Here is a 22,179-nt window from a genome sequence, read left to right as displayed (position 1 = left end):
TCCATCCTGGAATGCGCGCCAAGCATGCCAAGCGGATGCCCTGTCGCGGTTGGGCATCCAGGAATGAGAGACAGGAAGCTGGCATTTGGTGTATTCGAAAGGTGGAACATGGACGTGGGATGTTGCATGAGAAGGGTGATGGTTCATCTTGTCTTGCATTTGCTTTTATATAGATGAAGCATGAACGTACATCATGGTTGATCGTCATCCAGCCTGGGGAGAAAAGGGGCGAGCTGGTCTGCAGCTGCTTCGACTCATTCATTGCCCTAACGGCCAATAGTCGTGCAATTTTCACTGATAGTATGGTTGAAATGTGACTGGGAGGAGCCGGACATTCCAGTCGGTAGTATCTTGAAAGTCGTAGAAACGTAACTTACTTAGTACTTGTGTCATGACAAGTCCACTGCTGTAAAATATGAAGCGGCGGATGCTTCTCTCATTCACCCCGAGTCCATACCCTCACGCTTCCATCCCCTTTGACCTGGTACAACCACTCTCCTTCTTCTTTGACACCCGCTTCGCCTCCCTCCGTCTCCTCCAAGCCAGCAGCAGCAGCACCACCTCCGTTACTAAACCTCAATACGCCGCTCACATCCCTTGCCGCCCCCGTATCCAATCCCCGCAACTGCACCACCCGCTCCGCCTGATGCGCCATCCCCGATACAAACTCCCGGTGTGACAGCTCCAATGGAGTTGCTGCCGCGTTCGCACCATTATGAAGTAAAGGCCCATCAGCGGAGAGGGTCAGAACGGTGGAATGGATGCAGGATCTGGAGCGGAGGGTTAAGAGGAGGGAGGAAAGCGTGAGGGGGGCTATGTTGGCAGTAGGGGGGGAGGCGGCAAGGAGGAGGTCAGGAGAGTCGAGAACCAGAACGTAATTCTGCAGTGGTAGGTGAGTGGGGATGAGGGAGAGAAGGCGGCTTTCGAGGGTTGCGAGAGTGGTGAGGGGTGCGAGGGTGTGGATATTTGCGTGAGGCTGGTGGGGGAGAGGAGGGGTTGGGGTGCTGGGCGGGTAGGAGAGGTGGGTGAAGGCGTCAATGTAGATCAGGCGAGGGTTTGAAGCGGAGAGGAGGGAAGGCAGATCGAGGCCCTGTCGGTCTGTTAGCAAATTGCGGTTTTATGGGTTCAGTGTAGAGGAATAGGGGGAGAAGATGGTGCAGAAGGCTTGGGCGATGTATATCAGGACGAACAATCTTCTTTCCCATTTCTCTCCATAGCTCGAAAGGGCGGAGGAAGCTTATAAGTATGACTTTCAAGTCTTTGTTCTTATCATGTGTTGTCTCCTCGTTGGCGCCCACTGCGACTCGAGCAGCCGTCGTGGCATGGCCATCTTGGTTTTCTGGACGAAGCGCTGCGTAGATGTACCGCAGCAGCAGCCAATTGGATGTGGCGTCTAGTACAGAGGTGATGAGTGTCAGAGAGCCAGGAGCAGGAAGCTTGAGTAAAGGCGAGAGATTGGACGGGATGGGTGTGGGCATAGAGAAGGATGGAGATACAAATATTTACTAGTATGCGCTTGATCAAATTCAGATGCTGCATACAGTAGGCATACACAATACGCGATATTGAACCGAGTTCTACAACGGATATGGCCCAAATCAGCACCATCACCCTTAGACATGTCAATATGTTTCAAAGGATGCTGCTGTAGAATTTGCTATGGGTATATTGCTTGACAGGTCCCTTTATTTTTGCTTTGCATGCATCTCTCTGAAGCTGTATGCGGAGTCAGCCCTTTGGAGTGAGCCCATCTCATGAATGCGCCCCGGCCATGTTCTTAAACCACTGTGGTCAGCTTTCTTGGACACTTCCTTTCATCTCCCTGTGTCCATCTACTCTGTCTTCGGTCCCCTTGCCCCTTTTGGTCCTCCGGTCTGAAATCCGTTCTTGAATTTCCTCGCGATGTGCTTCAAGTGCTGCATTCGCCCAGTTCCAGTGGTCTTTCTTCTCTTTGCCTTCTCGCTCCACTCATCTGGTGACACACGACGGTCAGTACTTTGTCCATTCTTGGGGCCAACTCGGAGACCCAGGGAGCCAAAGGCGTGTCGGCAAAAGTGGCGATGTTACATACATTTTCGAGTCTTAGCAGCTGGGTAGCCACATGATGAGCATGTATGTTTTTGAATGTGAAGAGAGCGACGACCTGTGAAATATCAATGAATCAGCCCTGCGGTCTTGAGACAAATTTCCAGCGCAAAGCTCCATATCCATGATCCAGGCAGGCAACATACCACATCGTCTGCAGAGGGTGTGTGACTTGTTATGGCGCTTGCCGAAGCTTGATGTTCCCTTCGCTGTTCGAATTGTCAATATTGGTCTTATCGGACTGCGTGGTTCGAGAGCATACTCATGGTGACTAGGAAATCGTTACAGTTAGTTATAGCTCTATTAAGTGCATTGGAGGGAGAAGAAGAGTTGCAAACGTACTAGTTTACCTGACGAATTTGAGGTTGAGAGTGTTGTCGCCGACTCGGAATTACTGAATTACTGATTTCACTTTCAATTTTGGCCGCACACTGACAGCTGAGTGCGATAGATGATGGCCAAGATAACACTAGGCCGGATTCAATTAGCTCGTCTTGTCCATCCTCCAAGTCCTTCACTTCAGTCAGATGCAAGCATATCAAGTCTACCGCAGTACCCAGATATTGTACATGATGCTGTACATGATCTTTAAATGCCATGAGCTCTTCCTGTCTTGTGCGCAGTCCGGCAGACCTAAATGCCAATCTTTGCAGCTTTCAAGGGGTCGAAGTCCAGTGGCCGCTGTCGATTGCAAGACCTATACGCTCTTCATGCGTGGTGGTTCAATGCACAGCTGCTCCATCTGTACTCCGCGCTCTGGATGAAAGTAACAAGGGAGCATGACTGATTGATGTGAAGCGGGGCCTCCAAGTGTCATGCTACTTATATCTAGGGCCGGATCCCGCTCACCGTGTGAATTCATCCATCCGGCCACCATGTCTTGAAATGCAACGACCTTATTCACGGGCTGAATCTACATCTGAGGAGATATGCTTATAGGTGAAGTTAATGTCTGGAAATACAATACTAACGGTGTGGCATGACCCCTAGAGTATAGGGCTATGATTACCTCATCCGTCAAATTTAACTAACTAGTTCAGAGGAGCATCATGCCTAAGCGACACTTCTTTTACCCTATTACCTTTGCATCCAATCTTTGATTCAGGGTTTTTCGTGTCTAGTCTTTGAACTGCATTGTTAGTAGTGAACTTGGGATAGATGTCAAAGAGCCCCTTTAACACCTTCCAGGCACTTTGTAAAAGGTGCCCAAATGTGATACCATCAGCTTTCTCACGTCCCCTCGCCGCTTCTACTGACAAATATAGCGAGGTTTTGACGCACAACATCTCTATCAAGGCCTATGATAGCTACATGATAGATCGTTTTTGAGGGTTATGCCCGAAATCAGATTCAGCATTGTGGCTCAACAGTACGCGAGTTCGCCCTAATCAACAATATTCCGTACAACAGAGCGTGATAACTATGCCATTTCGCGAGAAGTAAACTGGTGTCTTGATTTCCGTCCCCCGATCCCGTTCCAAGAATGTCGTTGAGAAGTTTGAATATTGACCTTACGTAGTACTACTCCGTATGGGAGGAGGCATACTACGGTAAGAGGCGTACGGTTAGTGATACAGTAGCTAGTTTTTGATACACGGGTCTGGCGTCCTCCGGAGCTGCTATACGTAGTAATACAGAGGTCGCTCTGTCTTCCATGGAGATTTCGGTACTTGGTATGGTAGGAGCTTTGTGCTTTGTGTTCATGTACGACGTAAGTTAGGATCCGGGGTCGCCGCAGTAACCTCCAGACTTTTCTACCTCCTGATGCATGATTCTGTCTATTTTGCAGTAGGTGTGCCTGAGCCGGGCATTTTGTCAGCTTCTCAAGTCGGACACAATCGCTAAGGACTGGGGATGGCCCTAGAACAGGGACAGCAAATGCTCGCCTGTCTGCTCAGTAGACTCGCTTGCATGTTAATATTTTCTCCATCGCTTCCTCAGCCCATCGTTACTGCACTTTCCATTACGGTATCCACCACGTGTAACTGCCTCAGATCCAGGCAGGGACAGCAGGTGCCAGCAGCCTGGGTGCAGCGCGCCATATTTTCTTATATAAAGCTTTCTTTTTATTCCTTTACACACCCTCCTTCTGCTGTCCTGCCTCTCATTGCCGTAGTCTCTCGGTTCGAAAGATGAAGTTCTCGGTTACCACCCTTGCCCTTCTGGGAGGAACGCTTCCTATTGTTTTCAGCTCGCCCTCTCTCCAGAACAATGCGCCATCAAGCCAATACTGTTCACGTCATCCTCGTCACCAAAAGTGCGAAACATCTTCGTCCCCGGTCATAAGCAGCACAGAGGTGGCTACAATAGCAACTTCAACGGCCGCGGTGACCACTACTCCCACCACTTCAAGCACTCCCGCACCGACTCCTCCAGCCAACTGCAGTGCTGGCTCTCTGCAGATAACTGACTTGATCTGGGTCAATGTATCGAGCAATCTAGATTGCCCCCTTGCAGTCGATCCAGAAGGTCTCTGCTTCACCGGCAAACCAGTCCAACCTGCTGGATACGGCCCTCCTGACTATGTCTTTTTTACCGTGCGAAGCACCTTTACTAATCGATCAAGCTCCTGTATTTACCAGAATCCTGGAAGTGTGCCTGCCGGTGGTGAGCCCGGAAGAGCTGGGATCACCAAATGCAGTACCGGCGACCAGAGCTTCATCTTTTCCTTTAGCGCGGGTGCCAGCAACGGAATGGGAGGAAGTCAAACGGCAGAATTGAGCGTGACAGACCTGTTGACAAATTGCAAGTAAGTCGTTGTCGACGATTACAAATTCCCTTTGCCTACCTTTGTGGCAGTACCCCAGCTAACACGTATCAGTGGCGTCGTTCCCCGGGGCGATGGAATAATCGTCTTGACCTGTTCCATTGATGGTGGTCAGAACTCGACTTGCACCCAGACTGAACCCTTGGTTTTCCTTCCACTCATTTGGGCATAGCCTTCACGACCACTACCAGAGGAAGCTGAAGTTTGCAAAGAGAACGTTTGATAGACAACACAGTGTCTACTTATCATTTATTAAATTATTTTGGTGCAAGGTGGATGAAGATCATGCAACGCACCATGGCAACCTCGTATATTAGCAATACACCTGGTAGCTGTCTGCCAATTCTACTTTGAAAGAAGTTTGCCTGAGACGGTCCCGTTGACACCTTAAACTCTGCCCTCAAGGACTGGTAGGCCTGTTACTTGTATTGTTACTTGGAATGTTACTTAAGGCTGATTGATGATTGGCTGCGAGATCGATTTCCTTGGCGTCTCTTCTCTAAAACCCTTTCTACCCCGGCCATACACACCCAGACCCATACCCATGCCTATGCCCATGATCTGTAGCTCAATGCTGACCCTCAAGAAGCATGCTGTCACGAAAGCTTCGCCCGAGGCTATGCCAGACGTGTCGAGATGACCTATTGGCGCTTTTTGAAAATGGCTTTGCATCGTCTTCCACATATAATGTCTACCGTCAGCGGAGCGCATGGAGCGCTTTGCCTCGTCCACTGTACAGAGGCAAAGGTATCCGCCCTTTCTCAAGCAAGCATGCGTCTTCCAACTCCAATGACGCTCCGAAGCCTCCGTCTGATGCGGCCTCCACCGATGCCGAAGTGGTTAGCCAGATATACCATGCGCAGCTCGAGGCGATCACACAACAACGCCGTATGCCTAAGGTTGGTGATCTTAACGAGCTTGGCCTGGAGTATACTACGGAACGGCTAGATGAAATTGTGCACCATCAGTGGGAAGCTGAGAATGCTGCAGTGTTTGAAAGTCCAGAAGTTACAGCCAAGGCGACCCAAGGTACGCGACAGGTGATGGAAAGATATGAGCAGGATCTCGAGGCCTTAGGGAAAGGGATCGATGAAAGCTTTCGCGATTCATCTGAAACACCAGCTATACTGCAAGATGAAGGAATAGCTGAATTCCCGACGCAGGGTGAAGGAGAATTCCTAACAGATCTGCCAAACCCAGTGCAAGCTTTACGGAATTCAGATGCATCTGTTGCTGAAGTGGTGAGAGCAGCCAGACAAATGCATGGAGAATATCTACCAGAAGGAGTCTTGTCGGAGAATGAATCTAAGACGTACTATAGGCTTTATGGAGAGCCCCTGGAGAGGGTGCCGGAAGGTAAAGAAATATATCTTGACGAGGAGAGGGCACTCCACGAACTGCTAAATCAAGAGGGAGAGACAGTTGCTTATGATAGGAAAGGCTCGGAGAGTGATGTAAATGAAGAGGACTCTCCGCCCAATTCCGACAGGAACCAATTGAATCTCACCAAATCTTACAATCAGCGCGCACTGGAAGTAGCAGAGCAGATTGGAGGTGAATTCAGGCCATACGAAGACAATGCCGCTACAGAAGAAGAAGCTGTTGAAAGGGGGCACCCGCTGACCCTGGCTGGACGGTTCTCAACATCGCCTCGAACGATTTACTTGCCCCAGGAGTCCTTCGTCCAGCCCATTCAGAAGATGCTATCGGAGTATTCCAACAATCACGTCAGAGAAATGTGTGAGCGTGTCTTTGGTGGTCCAGGATTACCCAACTCTCCATTGACACCGCGTATTGGTCGTACCCTCCCCCAGACGTCTATCCCTCTCGACGCATCGCAGCACGGTATGGGACCGATGGAAGCGAATGCATATGTCTCGGCCATTTGGCCAAGCACATATGCCGCCATTACTAGCGTACTTGTGGAAACCCGGAAGAGACTGGGTTCACAATGGCTGCGGGATCTGTTGACCAAAGAGGGTGGAGCTTCGGTTCTCGATGCTGGTGGAGGTGGTGTAGGTATATTGGCATGGCGTGATATCATCGCGGCTGAATGGGAAGCACTGCATTCCAGCGACGCATCTCCACCACCAACTCCGCTGGGCAAATCAACCGTGCTTGCCGGGGCAGACAGCCTACGCTACCGTGCTGCTAGTCTTCTTGGAAATACCACTTTTCTACCACGGCTACCTGACTATGTGCATCTCCGCGATAGAGCCACTCTGTCCGATGATAGACCTGCTGCTCAGCGGAAGCAATTCGATGTGATTATCGCTCCTCATACTTTGTGGTCTCTCGGAGAAGAATGGCAGCGAAAACACCAAGTGCAGAATCTGTGGTCGCTCCTGAACCCTGACAGTGGAGTCCTCATCCTCATCGAGAAAGGAGTTCCCCGAGGGTTCGAAGTCATTGCTGGTGCTAGAGAACTGCTCCTGAGCAGGTACATTGCCACTGCAGACTCACCAAATTACGAAACAAAGCTGGACTCGTCGGATGAGGATAGGCTCGTCCAGAAGGGAAAAGGGGTGATTATCGCGCCCTGTACGAATCACGCTCCCTGTCCAATGTATCCTGTCCCTGGTGTCTCTCGCGGCAGGAAAGACTACTGCTCTTTTCAACAACGATATATTCGGCCACCGTTTCTCCAACGTATACTCGGTGCGAAGGATCGTAACAGTGATGATGTTGATTTCTCATATATTGCTGTTCAGAAGGGTCGAGATCTTCAAGACACTTCCATCACTAACGGGCCAGTCACTCAAGGACAAGATGCGACTGATTCGGCCTTTGAAGGATACGAGGATGCCACAGATCCGACAGAGACCGCACAGGTAAACGCTCTAACACTTCCTCGTCTTATCTTACCTCCTCTTAAACGACCCGGCCACGTGACAGTCGATCTATGCACTCCAGCAGGCAAGATCGACCGCTGGATAATCTCGAAATCCTTCTCCAAAACCGCATACCGCGATGCAAGGAAGGCATCATGGGGTGATCTCTGGGCACTTGGTGCTAAGACGAGAGTACCAAGGAATCTGCAACTCGGCGGTGAGAAGTCGAAGAGGGGCAAGAGTCAGAAGGAGAGGTTGATGAATAAAGCCAGAAGTATGGTCGAGGAGATGAAGGAGGAGAAGCGGGCAGACCGAGCGATGGAGGCAGAACTGGAGAGGTCTATAGATGCAGAGAGTCAAGCGATTTTGGAGGCTGAAGATGACGATTTCGATGCTGATGCTGCTGAGATTCTTAAGGAGATCGAGCAGGAGAGGGAGCAGAAAAAGGTCGAGGCGAGATCGCAAAGGGCAAAATTGCGACAGAGGAGAGCTCCATCTGCAAACCCGCTGCAAGAAGAGGATGCTCCAAAGCCACAACCGTTTCATCAATCTGCCACAAACCACATGTCGAACGACTCCGGCACCAACTCTTCAGGAGAGGATGCAAGCTCTTTCGAAACCCCAGAGTCACTCTCCCCCTCCGACCTCGCCGCCCTCGCAGACTACGCAGCCGAATCTCGTGCTGACCAGCTAAACAGCCAATCCCTGTCCCGACTATCGGGCCACTCAGCGAAGATAAGGATGCGGAGGGGGGAGAACAAATTCGAAGAGCCCGAGAAGGAGAAATGGAGGGCCGGGATTGAGAGAAGGAAAGCTGAGGGGAGGGCTGAGAAGAAGGGAAGGAATGGCAGGAGATCATTCAGAGATCGTGGTACATCAAGGTAGGTGGGAATTGAAAGCTTTATAATAAGCACAGATGTTATTTAAGTCCAACACACTGTACTGAAATCACTGGCGGGTGGTGTTTTGGCCGAGCCGTCTACATCAACCAACCCGTTTCGCCATTTGGGGGGAAAGGGGGGGGGATGGCTACGTAACTTACCAACCGTACTTACTCCCAGCATTAAAGAACCCGGATCCGATCAGAAAACATTTTGAAGTTATAGATGACTAGAGCTCTCTCTCTCTCTCTGTCACGAGAGCCGAGACAAGGGTATTCAGGATATACGATAGATCAACAGATCAATCAATCAATCAATCACCAGTCATAGTTGTGGGTGGTGATGGCAGTAATTTTCCCCACTTCTCATCCACCTACCCACCCATGTACGTACTCACTCAGAGAGAAAAGGAGAGAGACAGAGAGACAGAGTGATCCATCATCCCAAGTCGTTTTTACATATCAGCATTTTCCTAGGCTGCTACGTGGGCCGGGTTGGGCCCGGAGCTAGGTGACGGAAATAGTGGGACTTCCCGCCCTGGAGCACTCTATTACTTCTATCTTCAAAATGGTATAGGAAGACCATTTCGCTCATTTACAGCAGCTACTCTTTTGGGCATCGTAGCAATTGCCTTATTGATCTCCTCCAGAGTTATTTTATCCCATTCCTCCTCAATTGCCCGCCGCAGCTCCTCTGGATCAGTAATAAGGCCTCGATTCTTTAGCCTCTGCTTCAACAACCTCCAGATACTCTCAATAGGGTTCAAATCTGGCGATTCTGGGCAATTAGCTTCCCATTGGATCCCTAGACGAGCTTTGGCCTTTTTGACTTTGTTTTCGGCCTTGCCACGAGTGCCATGCGCATTATCATTATCCTCTAGAAGTATCCAATCCTTATCCCAATTGGGAGTGATAACTTCTTCTAAAAAAACGAGATAATCAGCTTGTGTAAGCCGTCCGCCACCCCCTGCGCCTGTGTAGAAGTGTAGAGGACTCTTGTAATTCCATCCAATGTACGCAAATACATACTAAATTTAGTTGCGCCGTTTCAATCGAAATTGGATCTTGGAAGGAGCATTTCGCGCTTCTGTACTGCGTTGACGATGTACTATAGCTTGACGTTATAAGCCACATACAAAATGACACTCGTCGCTGTATTTGTACTGCTTAAATTTCTCTAAATTCTAATGTTAACGTTCAAATCCCTATATTTTGCGTATCTTAACATTTTTAGAATGAATGTATTTTTTCTGCTGCGCCCTATAGGTGCCTACTCCAAATTGAGCTATATTTCGTTGAATTGCACGTTCAGATCCTTGAGCTAGGCTAATAGAGCTTGCTATAGCATAATGAGAGGCAGATGCAGCGCGAAATAAGCTATCTTCAACCGTCTCAATAGCCTCACATTGATGAGGCTCTAAGGCAGGTTTTCGACCACGATTATGAACGCTATTGCTACAGCGCGTAGATTGTGATTTAAGGATTCAATAGCCTGTTATTTTTGGTATACCAAGTGATTCAAATAGCTTTTTTCGAGGTAGTTTGCCTGCTGTAGCCTGCGCGGCGCAAAGAAGTCGCGTACGCCGTGGAGTATCAACTATCGTATTTGGCTCACGTGGAGGCTCTGTGGGTATCGAAATCGACGAATCAGGCTGTCGACAGTTTTTTCGAGTAGTTTTGCGATATTTAGCCATTTTTTAACTGATTTGAATAACAATTGATGGAATAATAGAAAATAGAAAAAAGGGGGTTGTTTTGAGGGTGGGCGGGAAGTCCCACTATTTCCGTCACCTAGCTCCGGCCTTCGGGCCGAAGGGCCGAAGCAGTACACCCCGTGGCGGATCCCTGGGGTTGCCTAGAATGTGGTGACGCTTCAGGTGGGGTACTTGATGGTTCCCCCCCCACACGTATATACGCACAGGGGGCTATGAATAACGTGTGGCCTGGCCATTGCTGTGCAGAAGGCCAGCGTTGAGTTCTTAACTGCTTGATACCAAGGTGCGGTTGCCCATTGTTTTCTTTAGAGATCCTGCAAATCCCCTGCGCAGCCCCGTGCGCAGATACTTACCCACTACATAACTTAGACTCCCGCCGCCCTTCACATCACGGGCATTTCTTTAAAAGACATTAGTCTTATCTTTTCTTGTTCCGTTCCTCTGTCCATCTCTTTCTATCTTCTTTTAGCTTCTTTGCAACCGGATGCTCACTGGTGCTAATCTTCTCTAATACATCTAGCGCCTCGTCCACTGCTCTATTACACTCCTCGAATTTACCCAGTGCGTTATATGCCGCAGCCAGCTCCACCAGCGAACCCACTCTATCCGGATGATACTGTCCTCTACCCTGAAGAAGATTGCGCTGGCGTTCTGTAACATCGACGAGGTACCGTTCGGCCTCTTCCCATCTTTGTTGCCGCACTAATATCTTTCCGAGATGGTAGCGGCCCCAAAGACAACCCATATGATCGCTACCTAGATTGCGCTCAGCGATTGGTAAAGCCAATAGGATCAATTCTTCGGCGCCTCTAAGATTGCCTAGCCCGCTTTTGACGAGAGCCAGGTTCACCATGGCGAGGAGCGTATACGCGTGCTCTCTACCTAAATTTTCTTTCCGGGTCTCGAACACTTGAATCATCATTTCGTGGGCATCCTCCAAATGGTTCTGATCGCCGCTTTGTACAGCAGCCGCACAGAGGTTTTCGCATGCTTTGAGAGTGCGCGAATGATCGTGCCCGTGTACCTTTTTCATTCCATCTACGGCTGTTAGATGCAGTTCCCGAGCTCGCTTAATGGACTCATCGGTGTAGAACATCAGGACCGTTCGCCCGAGATCATCGATCGCATTGAGAGTGTCTTCGTGGTAAAGACCATGACGTTCAGTCAAGGCGGTAACAGCCTCTTCCTGTAACTTCTTCGCGTCGCTATGACGACCCTGCAAAAATCGAGACTCTCCAAGTTTGCACTTCGCAACCAGTGTATCGTGGTGATCAGCACCCATATGGGTGGTGCAAGCGTCCAGGACTTGTTTTTGCAAGGCGGCAGCATCATCGCTCTGGCCAAGGTGGAACAGAGTATCCGATAGCACTAGCATGATGCGACGGGTATTAGCATGTTCCAAGCCCAAAACTTGCATTGTGAAGTCTTTAACAGCCAATTGTAATCTCTTTGCTTCCTCCCAGTGTCCATTCTGGGCGTAAACGAGGCTGAACTTCGCATACATAAGTGCTTTCTCTCCGTTGAAGCCACCCTCGAATATAGGCCATGGTTTCATCCGAGCCATGCGTTTGTCTCTCATGCGCTGCTCTATCGACGCCTGACATTGACGTACATGGTCGACGTGGGGTAAGAGGTATGTTCGCATATGTTCCTCCTCCCTAGTGTTGCCGAGAGGTGGGATCAAAATGCAACTGGAAAGCAGCACTGCCGCAGCTTCCGACCAGACACCCTGCTCCGCGATGCTCATATCAGGTCTTTCACGCGCCCACTTGTGCACAAGTGGGTGAATGGAGTAACTGTCAATCTTCTCGCTGTGTGTGACCAATGAGAACTGTGCGAGCTGCCGTAGAGCGGCGCGTAAACGATCTGGGTCAAATTCCTTTGATTCCCGGCCATCGCGGATAACCTTTGTCATTAGCTGGATAGTTCCGGAAAGAAGAAAATTGAGAGGCGAGTGAAACGTACACTAGGTAAAACATGTGGGCTTCGATTCTTGTAAATGAAGGCGAGGATGGCAGACATAGTCTTCTTCCACCATGTTGGCCAGTCAGGCGGCGGACTAGCAGCTCTTATCTGCGCTTCCTTCTTTTTGTTCTCCTCATGCTGCATACTCTCCACCTTTGAATTCGTCACCGCTTTTTTCATGATATCGAAGTTTATATTCTGGTTGTGCAAGAATGCGAAAGTGTTAAGTAATTGCAGCGCATCCCTAGAAGCCTCAGTATCTCGGGCTTCTATAGCTCGTCGATTTAACTCAAAGGTTGCGAAGACACTCAAATCGTCGGCGGTGTCTCGTACCTTCACGGCTTGCCTTCCTTGTCTCGTCTTCTTCCATTGCCGTTCATAGAAGTCCAGGTATTCGTGAAGCTTGCAGTAGCCTTGACGGATTGTTCTGCCTGCTTGAGTGATTGCTAGCGCGAGATATCCAAGTGTTTTCGCAATAGTCGTAGCAATATTGGATATAGTGGAATCCCACGGCTTTACTTGTCCAGCAGCTCTGAGAAGTAAACAGCTCGCATCATCGTTCTTTAACCCTTGAAATTCGAAGAACCCATTACCGACGGTTCCATATGATTTGTTGAGCGGGTCCCGGGTCGTAATCAGGATGTGACCCCGATTTCCTCGTGGAAAATATTCTTCAAGCTTGAGGTCAGGGTCGTCAGCGTTATCAATAATGAGTAACCAAGGTTCATTAAGGTTTGACAACCAATTGAGTGCGGCATTTTCATTGGCCCCTACCCCCCCAATGATTGACACATTCTGGGAGAAGGTTTGTTTGAGCCGTTGTCGGCTGCTTCCGTCAACCCAAAAGATGCCCCAGAAGCTGGGCGCGATGAGTTAGCATAACCAAAGAGCGACGGAGGCTAGGGTAGACCTACTAGTCCCTGTTATCCTCGGCAAACTTGCAACAGAATTGTGTCTTTCCTGATCCTCCAACGCCATATATTACAAAGCGTTTCTGCTTTGCGTGTGTCTTTTCGGGTGACATGTCCCGTCTTTCGTAGTCCTTGGTCAACAGCCAGTTATTCAACTGCTCCGCCTGGTCTGTTCGGCCGGTATAGAATTGATCTACGGGCTTGGGTGTATCAAAATGCTTGTTTGTCATCGATGTAGTATGCGTGACGCTGTTTCCGAAGATATTGATTGATGTGCGGATCTGGTTAAGCACTGACAAAGATACCAACGTGAAGTCGGTATATACTGCGGAGCCTGCTATGCTTTCATATGGGGGCAATGCTGTGTCTTGCATATGCTCCAGTTGGCTTTCGAGCCCCCTGACTAACGTGCCCAGCTGTTCGAGCTGTGACTTCTGGTCCTCACGATTCTCACGAGTCGAACGCCTAGATGCGCGTCAGAATGGATGCTGGAAGTAGCCAGAATGGCACATGGAATAGCTCACATGGAAATGCAACTGAGCCACATCTGCAGGCCTCCGTGACAAGTCCCAATTTGGTCCCTGAGCCCAGAGATGATGCCGTCCTTGGTTCGTTTGCGATGTTGTTTGATCAAGGCATCTCGTTTCCCACTGACCATTCGTTTCTCCCCGTAGATATGCCTTACGGAAACTTCGAGCTTTTGGGTAAGCTTCTGGCCATTCTTGAGCGTCTGTCCCGTGTTGAACCACAGCATCTTTTCCTCCTCTCCTAAGGCGTCATTATTGACATTCCTAAGGAACTCTTGTTCCAACTGCCCATGTACTACCATCAACCCCTCAACCTCGTTGATTAAACCTTCGATATCATCGTCGATGGTCTCAGCAGCCATCTTGACGGCCTTGAGATAGTTGATCACCCGGAAAGAAACTTCAGCGATGCTGACTCCTCCGACGAGAAATGACACTGGATCAGCCATGTCTCGGTGCTATCTTCTGTTTTCTTCATTTGGCACTCGCCAGGTGTCGAATACCTGCTCGATTAAACATAGGCGATAGCATTCCCTCGCCTATGCCCATATTGAAGACGTTGAGGATGAAGTCCAAGCGCTTTTCTCGGATGTGCAGCGTTCTATTAGGCTTAGAGAATGTCAGAATACCATCTGGGTGGAGGGATAACCCCGCAGTAAGGCTGAAACTTTGAATTGCGTACATCAACCATATTTTTTAGCGTATTACGCGTTTCCATTCTCCAACCAATTAAAACAACCTCTCACCATGCCTTGACGCAATATTTTATGAGTGAGAAATGGTGATAGGCGCCAAGGGCATGAACCAAAGCTCAATCTAAAAGGCAAAATTAACGGTGGAAATACAAGTAGAGAAAATTACTCAAGGGTAACTAGACTGCTTTAAAATTGCAGTTCAACTGTTTAAGCCACCTATCAACGTATTTCTAAATGTCTTGAGACTCCTGACGGTCGCAGCAGTCCTAGAGACGCCTGATGAAACCAGATGAATAAAATATACTCCGTACACAAGCTTCATCGGCAAATTTGCAACCAGCTCGGGAAACGGGACCGAAGCTTGGCGCCAAAATTCATGACAGTTCTCAGATTCCTGCTCTTCTACGGAGTACAGAGCTATTCAATAGGGGATAGGGCGCCCATTCCTCTCGTTCAGGATGGCAACCCTCTGTAGCATCGTTGAGATAGCCTTATTGATCTTCTCGATGGTTATTTTATCCTATTCCTCCTGGATGGCTCGGCGCAGGATAGCTTCTTCGAAAATGACCCCCTTAGACTTCAATCTCTGCTTTATTATCCTCCAAATTGTCTCAATAGGATTAATATCAAGGGAATTGGCCGGATTCGTTTCCCATCGGATATAAAGACGGGCCTTGAGTACTTTGACCTTATTAGGACCCTTGCCTTTAGTACCATGAGGCCTATCATTATCCTCAATCAGAGTATAATTTGTATCTTATTCTAGAGCGACGATTTGTTCAGAATAATCATAATCAGACTGAATAAGACGTCTCCTCATGCCGAAACCTATATAGAAATAAAGCTAATCTTTGAGATTCCAGCTAATAAGTGTATACACATAAATAATTTGATTTTGACGCTTGAGCTTAATTTGGGTTGTTGAAAGAGCATTTGGAGCTTTAGTACAGAGTCGTGCTTCAAAAGTTATTGATATACGCTAACTAGGATGAAGAAAGGCTAGCTGTTTTCGAGGTAGTTTCATGCTAGTTTCTACTTAGGATGTCGGAGCTGCTAATTAGCCCAATGCCTGACGCTTAACAGATATAGGTTCTGAGTCACGCCTTACAGCCTGAAATAAGGCCGAGAGGCCCTAAAGATCTCTAGAAAAATTATGGGCGCTATTAGGGGTCACTACAAGGCTGCTTCTCCATAGAGCACGAACTACGCAGCACTAAGGTCAGCTAGAGTTTGCTAGTGACGCTCTAGTTTTAGCGTATATCAATGACTTTTAAAGCACGACTCCGTACTAGGTCGACAATGAATATGAGTCTGTCGCTGTAGGCAAGTGGCAAGATAGGTTTCATCACATCATCAATACATCTTAAATATTATTTGATCTTGTTTAACGTCCGTTTCGGTCTCCAATGGGCCGTGCAGACAGTTAGGCTAATTTAGGAAAAACCCTCAAAACCTGGTGGTTGATGCGCAGCGCTTGAGGGTTGTATGCGTTCACACATGTCAAGGGTCCTCCCAAGATTGCTGGTTCTTAGGGCTTGCCTAACATCCACACACACTCCAGGGCAGTCGAGTTGCCGGATTGTCCCTGTAAAACCTTACACCAAGGCCTGATATTGGTAGGCAAACCGCGGTCATTCACAGAGAAATGGTTGATGCTCACAGGTCACCGCGTGTGATTCCTGATTGTTGTGTTTCGCCTGCGATACACGCGTAGACTCCTTATATCAGAACCACGTTTTAAATGTTTTAGTATTATCTATAATGTGTATTAAGCCACTACAGGGTTGTCTTCTCAAATTTTGTCTGTCCTCTTCATTCCTTTGTGTAATCGTTGGCCCGTATTAAATTGACTCGGTGGACTATTACGCCTTGTCTGTAACGCTCGATGGTAAGGGGCCGCCGGGATGTAGTAGAGATCCTTATCTCTCTCAGAACCCACAAAGTATCCAAATTTTCCAAGTCGCCATTGCTGTTAGGTGTCCTCTTTAATTATTGCGGTCGTAAAAACAGGCTGCCCACACCTGATCTTAAGTGGTTCTTTCTGCATCCCCGCCGTCCCTTTGTTAGAATCAGGGAGGTGGCTCACATTTCGTTGACGTCGTACGAGCGATGTTGTCTACGTAGGTAGCTAGGTAGTTGTCGTAAAAGTTTGTTCAGAGGGTGGACCGAGTGCGCTCGGTTGACGATTCGGTGAGCCAAACCATCTGCGGTGCGTTTCTGCGTTGGCCTGCTATTTGACGATAGCAGTTTCCAGGCGCTCTCACGAGGAGGTGCAGAATTCGTCTTCAGCGCCCCTACTTCTTAAATATATCTAATCTCTAATATCAACGTTCAAATTCCTATATAATTCGGGCGTCAATATGCGATTGTGAGAGCATCTTTTTTGAACGGCTATATACGTTTTCACACCATGATTTTTTATATTCCTTTGAATTGCGCGTTCAGATCCATTAGCTACGCTAATAGTCTTCGCAACCCTAAAGTGACTAGACGAGGCAAAGCCAAAATTCGCATCTTCAACAGTCTTGATAGCATCGGCCTCGTGAGGAGCTAGAACTGACTTTCGGCCTCAATAATAGAGTTTCTGACTACGGCGCGTGGTTCCTTCTTTGATGATTTTATAGCCTGTCCGATTAGCTACATTATGGATTTTGAATAATTGTGTATGAGACAGTTTGCCTGCCGTGGCACGCGCGTTGGCGAGAAGGCGCGTTCGACGTAGTGTCAAGGATGGTTTTCGACGCTCGGGGAGCCGCGGGAGAAGGAGGATCCGACAAAGGAGGCTTTCGGCAGACGCGGCGTCTGTTTGCCCGTTCAGGATCCATCGTAGCCTTGATTAGAGTGAGTGGTTATAGTAATAACGGTTTGAAGGAAGGGGGGGGGGGATGGAATGGGACTTGAGAACTGCCATAAAATTTGGCGCCAAGATTCGGGCCGAAAGCAACAAAAGCGTAGACCTGCATAGAATGGCTAATTATTGTCAGTCGAGGACGGTCACTCCCTCAGCTACCCGCAATTCTATGAGTTACGAAGTCCAACATGTCATGCGTAGAAATATCGGGCTGGATGAGCCCCAGGTTGCTGCTTATCACCATAGCCATATTTAGCCTTGTGGGCTATCGAGTCTGGAAACGCCAGGTTCAAAGACAGGTAAGGAGAAGAACAGATCCACGTTGTACAAGATAAGTAACGCAATATAGGAAGAAGACCAATATGCAGCGCGAATGGGATGTAAAGCTCCGCGAAAATGGGCAGCAAAATGGCCGCAAGGCTTGGATATGCTTCTTCAGGTCGCCAAGCATGCAAGGTCTCAGACAATTCTGCAGTTCTTTCTTGAAGTGGTGGAGTCGAGCGGGACGACACATGAGCAGCAGCTTCGTAAGAAAATTCCTTGATGTTCATGGCGACGAATTTGGACACCGTTGAGGGTTACAGACCAGCAAGAAAGAGAGACAGAAGGGCTTCTAAGTTGGGGAGATTATTCAAGCTACCTTATCACAAGCTTCACCATATATTGAGATGGTACTAGAGATGTTCAAGCCCTCGGCTCTTTCTTAATAAACTAGAGCCCTAGAGCCTAGAGCGTGCCCTAACTTTTGTTCTTTTTGGCGTTGTTACGGTTTTGACAAGGGTACGCGCTGACATAGTACAGTTGGGCTGCGAGGAATCAATACGGTCGAACCACGCAATATCGAAGAGATTCTCTCTAATCAGTTTGAAGGTTACAAGACCTCCCATCCTATCGCACGCTGGACGCATCGCTAACTTTGGCGGGAAGACTTCGGCCTTGGACTTCGGCCCAAGCACTTTGCACCACTGATGGGGAGCGGCATATTCACCCAAGATGGCGCAGCATGGAAGCACTCACGTGCCCTCCTCCGTCCCCAATTCGCATCTAATCGCTACCAAAATTTCGAGGAGATGAAAAAGTGCGTGGAAAGCTTGATAAGTAACATCCCTGCAGATGGGATCGTTGATCTGCAGCCACTTTTCTTTCGACTGACGTTCGACACTACTACATTCCTTCTGTTTGGTGAGACGCTGAGTTCGTTGCAAAGCAGCGAGATTGCGGGACAGGAATCTGAATTTGCAAAAGCGTTCAATCTCGGCCAGGAGTACCTTTCTCATCGTGGCCGGCTGGGCGAATTCTATTGGCTTGCAAATACCCCAGAGTTCCGCCGCGCGTGTAAGACTTCTCATCATTTCGTTGATCAAGCGATCCAAAGAGCGCTGGACGCTGCCGATGCGCCACAGTCCGAAAACTCAATCCTGGAGGTGAAGAAGCAATATGTATTCATTAATGCCCTTATCCAAGAGACACGGGACAAGAAGGAACTCCGTGACCAATGCCTGAATGTTCTGTTGGCGGGCAGAGATACGACTGCATGCTGTCTCACATGGACATTAAGACTTCTAGCTCGACATCCCCAGGTCTTGGGCAAGCTGCGCACAGAGATCGAATCAATTACTGGTCTAGGGGAAGAGGCAACCCCCCCTACTCGTGAGCTTTTAAGGAAGATGCGGTACCTCGATCTTATTCTCAAAGAAGTCCTCCGGCTCTATCCATCCGTTCCCGTCAATTCCCGCGCAGCGCTGAAAGCCACCACGCTTCCTGTTGGTGGGGGTCCAGACGGCCAGTCTCCAATCCTCATCAGAAAAGGAGAAGCAGTTGGGTACTGCGTATATGCCATGCACCGGCGCACGGATGTATTTGGAAAAGACGCACTCGAATTTCGGCCTGAGCGCTGGGAAGACGGTGAGCTGTTACGGGATGTAGGGTATGGGTATCTTCCGTTCAATGGAGGGCCACGAATATGCTTGGGGCAGGACTTCGCTCTTCTAGAAGCGGGTTATACTGTTGCTAGACTTGTCCAGCGCTTCCCATTCATTACTGTACCAGTTGGCGTTCCGCCTGTAGAGCTTGGCAAGGAGAAGCAGATATTGACACTTGTGGTCGCTTCTGGAGATGGTTGTATGGTGCAAATGCGCCGAGGCAACTGAGACAACCCCAAACTAGCATTTGCGGTCAATTGCAGAACTTGATTTTGTCTCTCATTCTCCTGGGTACGGCTCAATGACGTCTCCTCCGATGTACTAACTGGAGCAGATTAGAAAAATGCGTTGAATTACGCCCACTTCAAAATCTGAGGAGTACACCTTATGGTTCCAAGCTCTAACGTTGTGGTATGATCGAAATAGATGCAGATCTGATCTGCCCAAATGAGAAACTCCCTATCTTGACGCTTCTTCTTAATCAACGCATGTCTCAGACGCTTAGAAACATTACATCGAACTCCATTTACGAATAAGGTTGCTTCAACCTCGAGAATTTTCCACACATTATGACAGGACTGTACGGAGTAATGACTTGATATAAAAAGCACTCTTTGTACGAATGGGTAATACTCAATTGGCTTGTGCGCAGTTATGCTTCTAGTACCTCATCATCTATAATATCGCCAGTTAAAGAAGTCTCTTGTACACTCTCTGTTTCTGTTGGTTCCCCAATCCTGATTCCCATTCTCTACTGTACTTACTGTATTATACAACCTTCCCCTTCCCCCTTCCTCCCCATTCTTTCTATCCACCAACTCAGCAGAGCCATACCAACCACGTACAACCCCACCATCGATCCGATCTGATCGCTATCGAATCCCTGACATCCTAGCATCCCAGCATGGATTTCTAGATAATCCCCAGTCTTTCGTCTTCATTCTTCATAGTCTAAATCCTCCTCTTTTTATCGTCAGTTATCTCACAAAACCTTATCTGATCAACCTCGACCGGCATAGTTGGGATAGTTGGATGTTGGGTCCTGGGATCCATTCGGTAGGGGGGTTTGTTGGCTTTGGTTTAGACTCTCGTGAAGTGATCAAAGTGGATGGGGAGGGATTGGAACAGGGGGACTTAGAGACAGCGGCAGGGGATTGGGAGGATTGTTTACCCTGACGCATGGCTACCTTGGATGTATAAGTGGGTGGGGAGATGGGCGTGAGGGAGATATTTGAAGGGGGCGGGGAGATCGGAGGACAGGGGAGGGTGATAGTGACAGGTAAGGGAACATTATATAGGTGAACTCTGGACCTAAGACGGAGGGAGAGAGTAGCGAAAGGACCAGGGACCTTCATTATCTAAACATGTCTTATTTGTAGCTCTATTAGGCAGTATTCTAAAGAAACAGCTCTGATCTTTGGTGCTGTAAGAGGTGGTAGAGCTTCACAGCAAGTACTTAGCACCGAACAAGACCTCAGCCTAAGCGCCATCACTAGGTATCCGTTCCAGAACATCGTTCCATCCGCCGCCCAACGAGATCATCCACCATCAAGCCTGCTTTCCCTATGTGCAGCCAGCTCAGCGCCTCGAATAGCGAAGCAGCGTAATTCGCCAAGCCATGGCCCCCAGCGTGCCCGTCATCGTTGACATTGCATTTAGCGATCCTCAAACTTGAAAGTTCCCCACCGTCGCATCAATTCGCCACTCCCATTGGAGCTTGACCCCAGATCACAGTCACCCCGAGATAAGACTCTAAGCGGGAACAGGCCGTTTCACCGTCTTCCGCCATGATTCAATCGAAAGCGGACTGACAAGTGCGTTTGCCGTAGCGGACGCCAGAGCAACCGGAGCTCGATGATGAGACCTCCTGGTCGAACTGGATCGGTGAGATGGTGGCTTGATGGTTGAGGAAGCGCTTGATGGAGCCGGTCTACCGGTGTCGGGCTTTGAAGCATGAGAGGGTGGTTTGGAAGATGCGTGAGAGGGTGCGTTGGACGGAGCGTGGGATCCTGTGTGGGAGGGAGGAGGGAGGGCGCCGCTCATGGGTGCAGCTTGCGCTGCTGGTTCTGCCGAGTTGTGAGAGGGAGTTTGAGACGGAGCGTTGGACCCTGCCTGTGATGGCGGAGCTGGCACATCATTCATCGTTGCCGCAGGAAGCGTTGCTTTTGCAATGCTTTGTGCGAGGCTGTGAGCTCGTTTGATTGCTTCTTCTCGAACGGAACCTGCGTCCTTGGCAGGCACAGATTTGACGGACTCGGAATTGCTAGCATTGTTCTTAGCTTCTGCCTTGGTTTGCTGTCCACCATTGTACACATTGACGTGTACTTCTTGATTGACTGTAGGGTTTGCTGATTGAGGTTGTTTCAGGATTGATCTTGGTTTGCTTTCCTCGGCCTTCTTTGCAGGTTGCTGCTTGCTAGATTCGGAAAGATCACGATACTCCTGTCGTCGAGTGCGTTCTTCGAAATCAGATAGAGCTTCTTTATGATGTTTCGAAATCGGTCCCTTCTTTGGCTCAAACTTGTGCACACTTTTCTCGTGGATTACGCTACCGATAGGCGGGGACTTTTGAGCTTCCGGACTAGCAGGAGGTGGCTGCTTCTGCTCCGGTTGCGGTGGTGCAGGGGTAGCAGGTTGGCCTGTAGCGGGAGCTGCGGGAGCTGGAGGAAGCGGCAACATATAAGGTCCTGGAGGCATAGGAGCGGGAGGAAGCATTGGAACAGGAGGACCCGGCATCGGAAACAGAGCAGGCGGTGCGGGTTGGGGAACAGTCGGTGGTGGGAAATAGAATGGTACCGGAGGAGCTGGTGCCAAAGGAGGGGGCGGGAGGACCGTGATTGGATTCGGGGGCGGAAAGGGATTGAGGAAGACAGGAATAGGGACTGGCTGACAGACGTGACGAGTCGTACGCTGTGCATCAGCAAGCAGCCGGTTACGGAAGGCGCAGTCCTTGTTGTTACACATCCATGGTGGTTGATGCATGATGAGGCCGAAGACACCCAGTGACTGGGAAACGGAAGGCAAGGATGT

At 49.1% G+C, this 22,179-nt stretch overlaps 5 protein-coding genes across 5 annotated transcripts; 2 read left to right on the top strand and 3 right to left on the bottom strand.

The window, feature by feature from the left end:
* Positions 1-436: 436 nt before the first annotated feature.
* EPUS_05485 (uncharacterized protein) lies at positions 437-1,478 on the bottom strand (the record flags this gene model as incomplete). The annotated part of the gene is made up of 2 exons (XM_007806250.1): positions 437-1,090; positions 1,191-1,478. The coding sequence occupies 2 exons, from the start codon at positions 1,476-1,478 to the stop codon at positions 437-439; spliced, it is 942 nt and encodes a 313-aa protein (XP_007804441.1).
* A 2,739-nt stretch (positions 1,479-4,217) lies between these two features.
* On the top strand, positions 4,218-8,568 carry EPUS_05484 (uncharacterized protein; the record flags this gene model as incomplete). Its single annotated transcript, XM_007806249.1, has 2 exons — positions 4,218-4,834; positions 5,442-8,568. 2 exons carry the CDS (start codon positions 4,218-4,220, stop codon positions 8,566-8,568), a joined length of 3,744 nt encoding a protein of 1,247 aa, XP_007804440.1.
* A 558-nt stretch (positions 8,569-9,126) lies between these two features.
* Positions 9,127-14,130, bottom strand: EPUS_05483 (uncharacterized protein; the record flags this gene model as incomplete). Its single annotated transcript, XM_007806248.1, has 5 exons — positions 9,127-9,485; positions 10,771-12,184; positions 12,244-13,102; positions 13,158-13,619; positions 13,679-14,130. The coding sequence occupies 5 exons, from the start codon at positions 14,128-14,130 to the stop codon at positions 9,127-9,129; spliced, it is 3,546 nt and encodes a 1,181-aa protein (XP_007804439.1).
* A 3,285-nt stretch (positions 14,131-17,415) lies between these two features.
* Positions 17,416-19,377, top strand: EPUS_05482 (uncharacterized protein; the record flags this gene model as incomplete). The annotated part of the gene is made up of 4 exons (XM_007806247.1): positions 17,416-17,526; positions 17,577-17,754; positions 18,029-18,097; positions 18,155-19,377. 4 exons carry the CDS (start codon positions 17,416-17,418, stop codon positions 19,375-19,377), a joined length of 1,581 nt encoding a protein of 526 aa, XP_007804438.1.
* A 1,524-nt stretch (positions 19,378-20,901) lies between these two features.
* On the bottom strand, positions 20,902-22,131 carry EPUS_05481 (uncharacterized protein; the record flags this gene model as incomplete). The annotated part of the gene is made up of 1 exon (XM_007806246.1): positions 20,902-22,131. One exon carries the CDS (start codon positions 22,129-22,131, stop codon positions 20,902-20,904), a length of 1,230 nt encoding a protein of 409 aa, XP_007804437.1.
* Between the last annotated feature and the right edge of the window lie 48 nt (positions 22,132-22,179).

This window comes from Endocarpon pusillum, assembly GCF_000464535.1.
Source record: "Endocarpon pusillum Z07020 unplaced genomic scaffold scaffold5250, whole genome shotgun sequence".
Classification (NCBI taxonomy): Eukaryota; Fungi; Ascomycota; class Eurotiomycetes; order Verrucariales; family Verrucariaceae; genus Endocarpon; species Endocarpon pusillum.
Note: the sequence above shows the minus strand (reverse complement) of the source record. Positions and strands in the feature narration are given on the sequence as shown.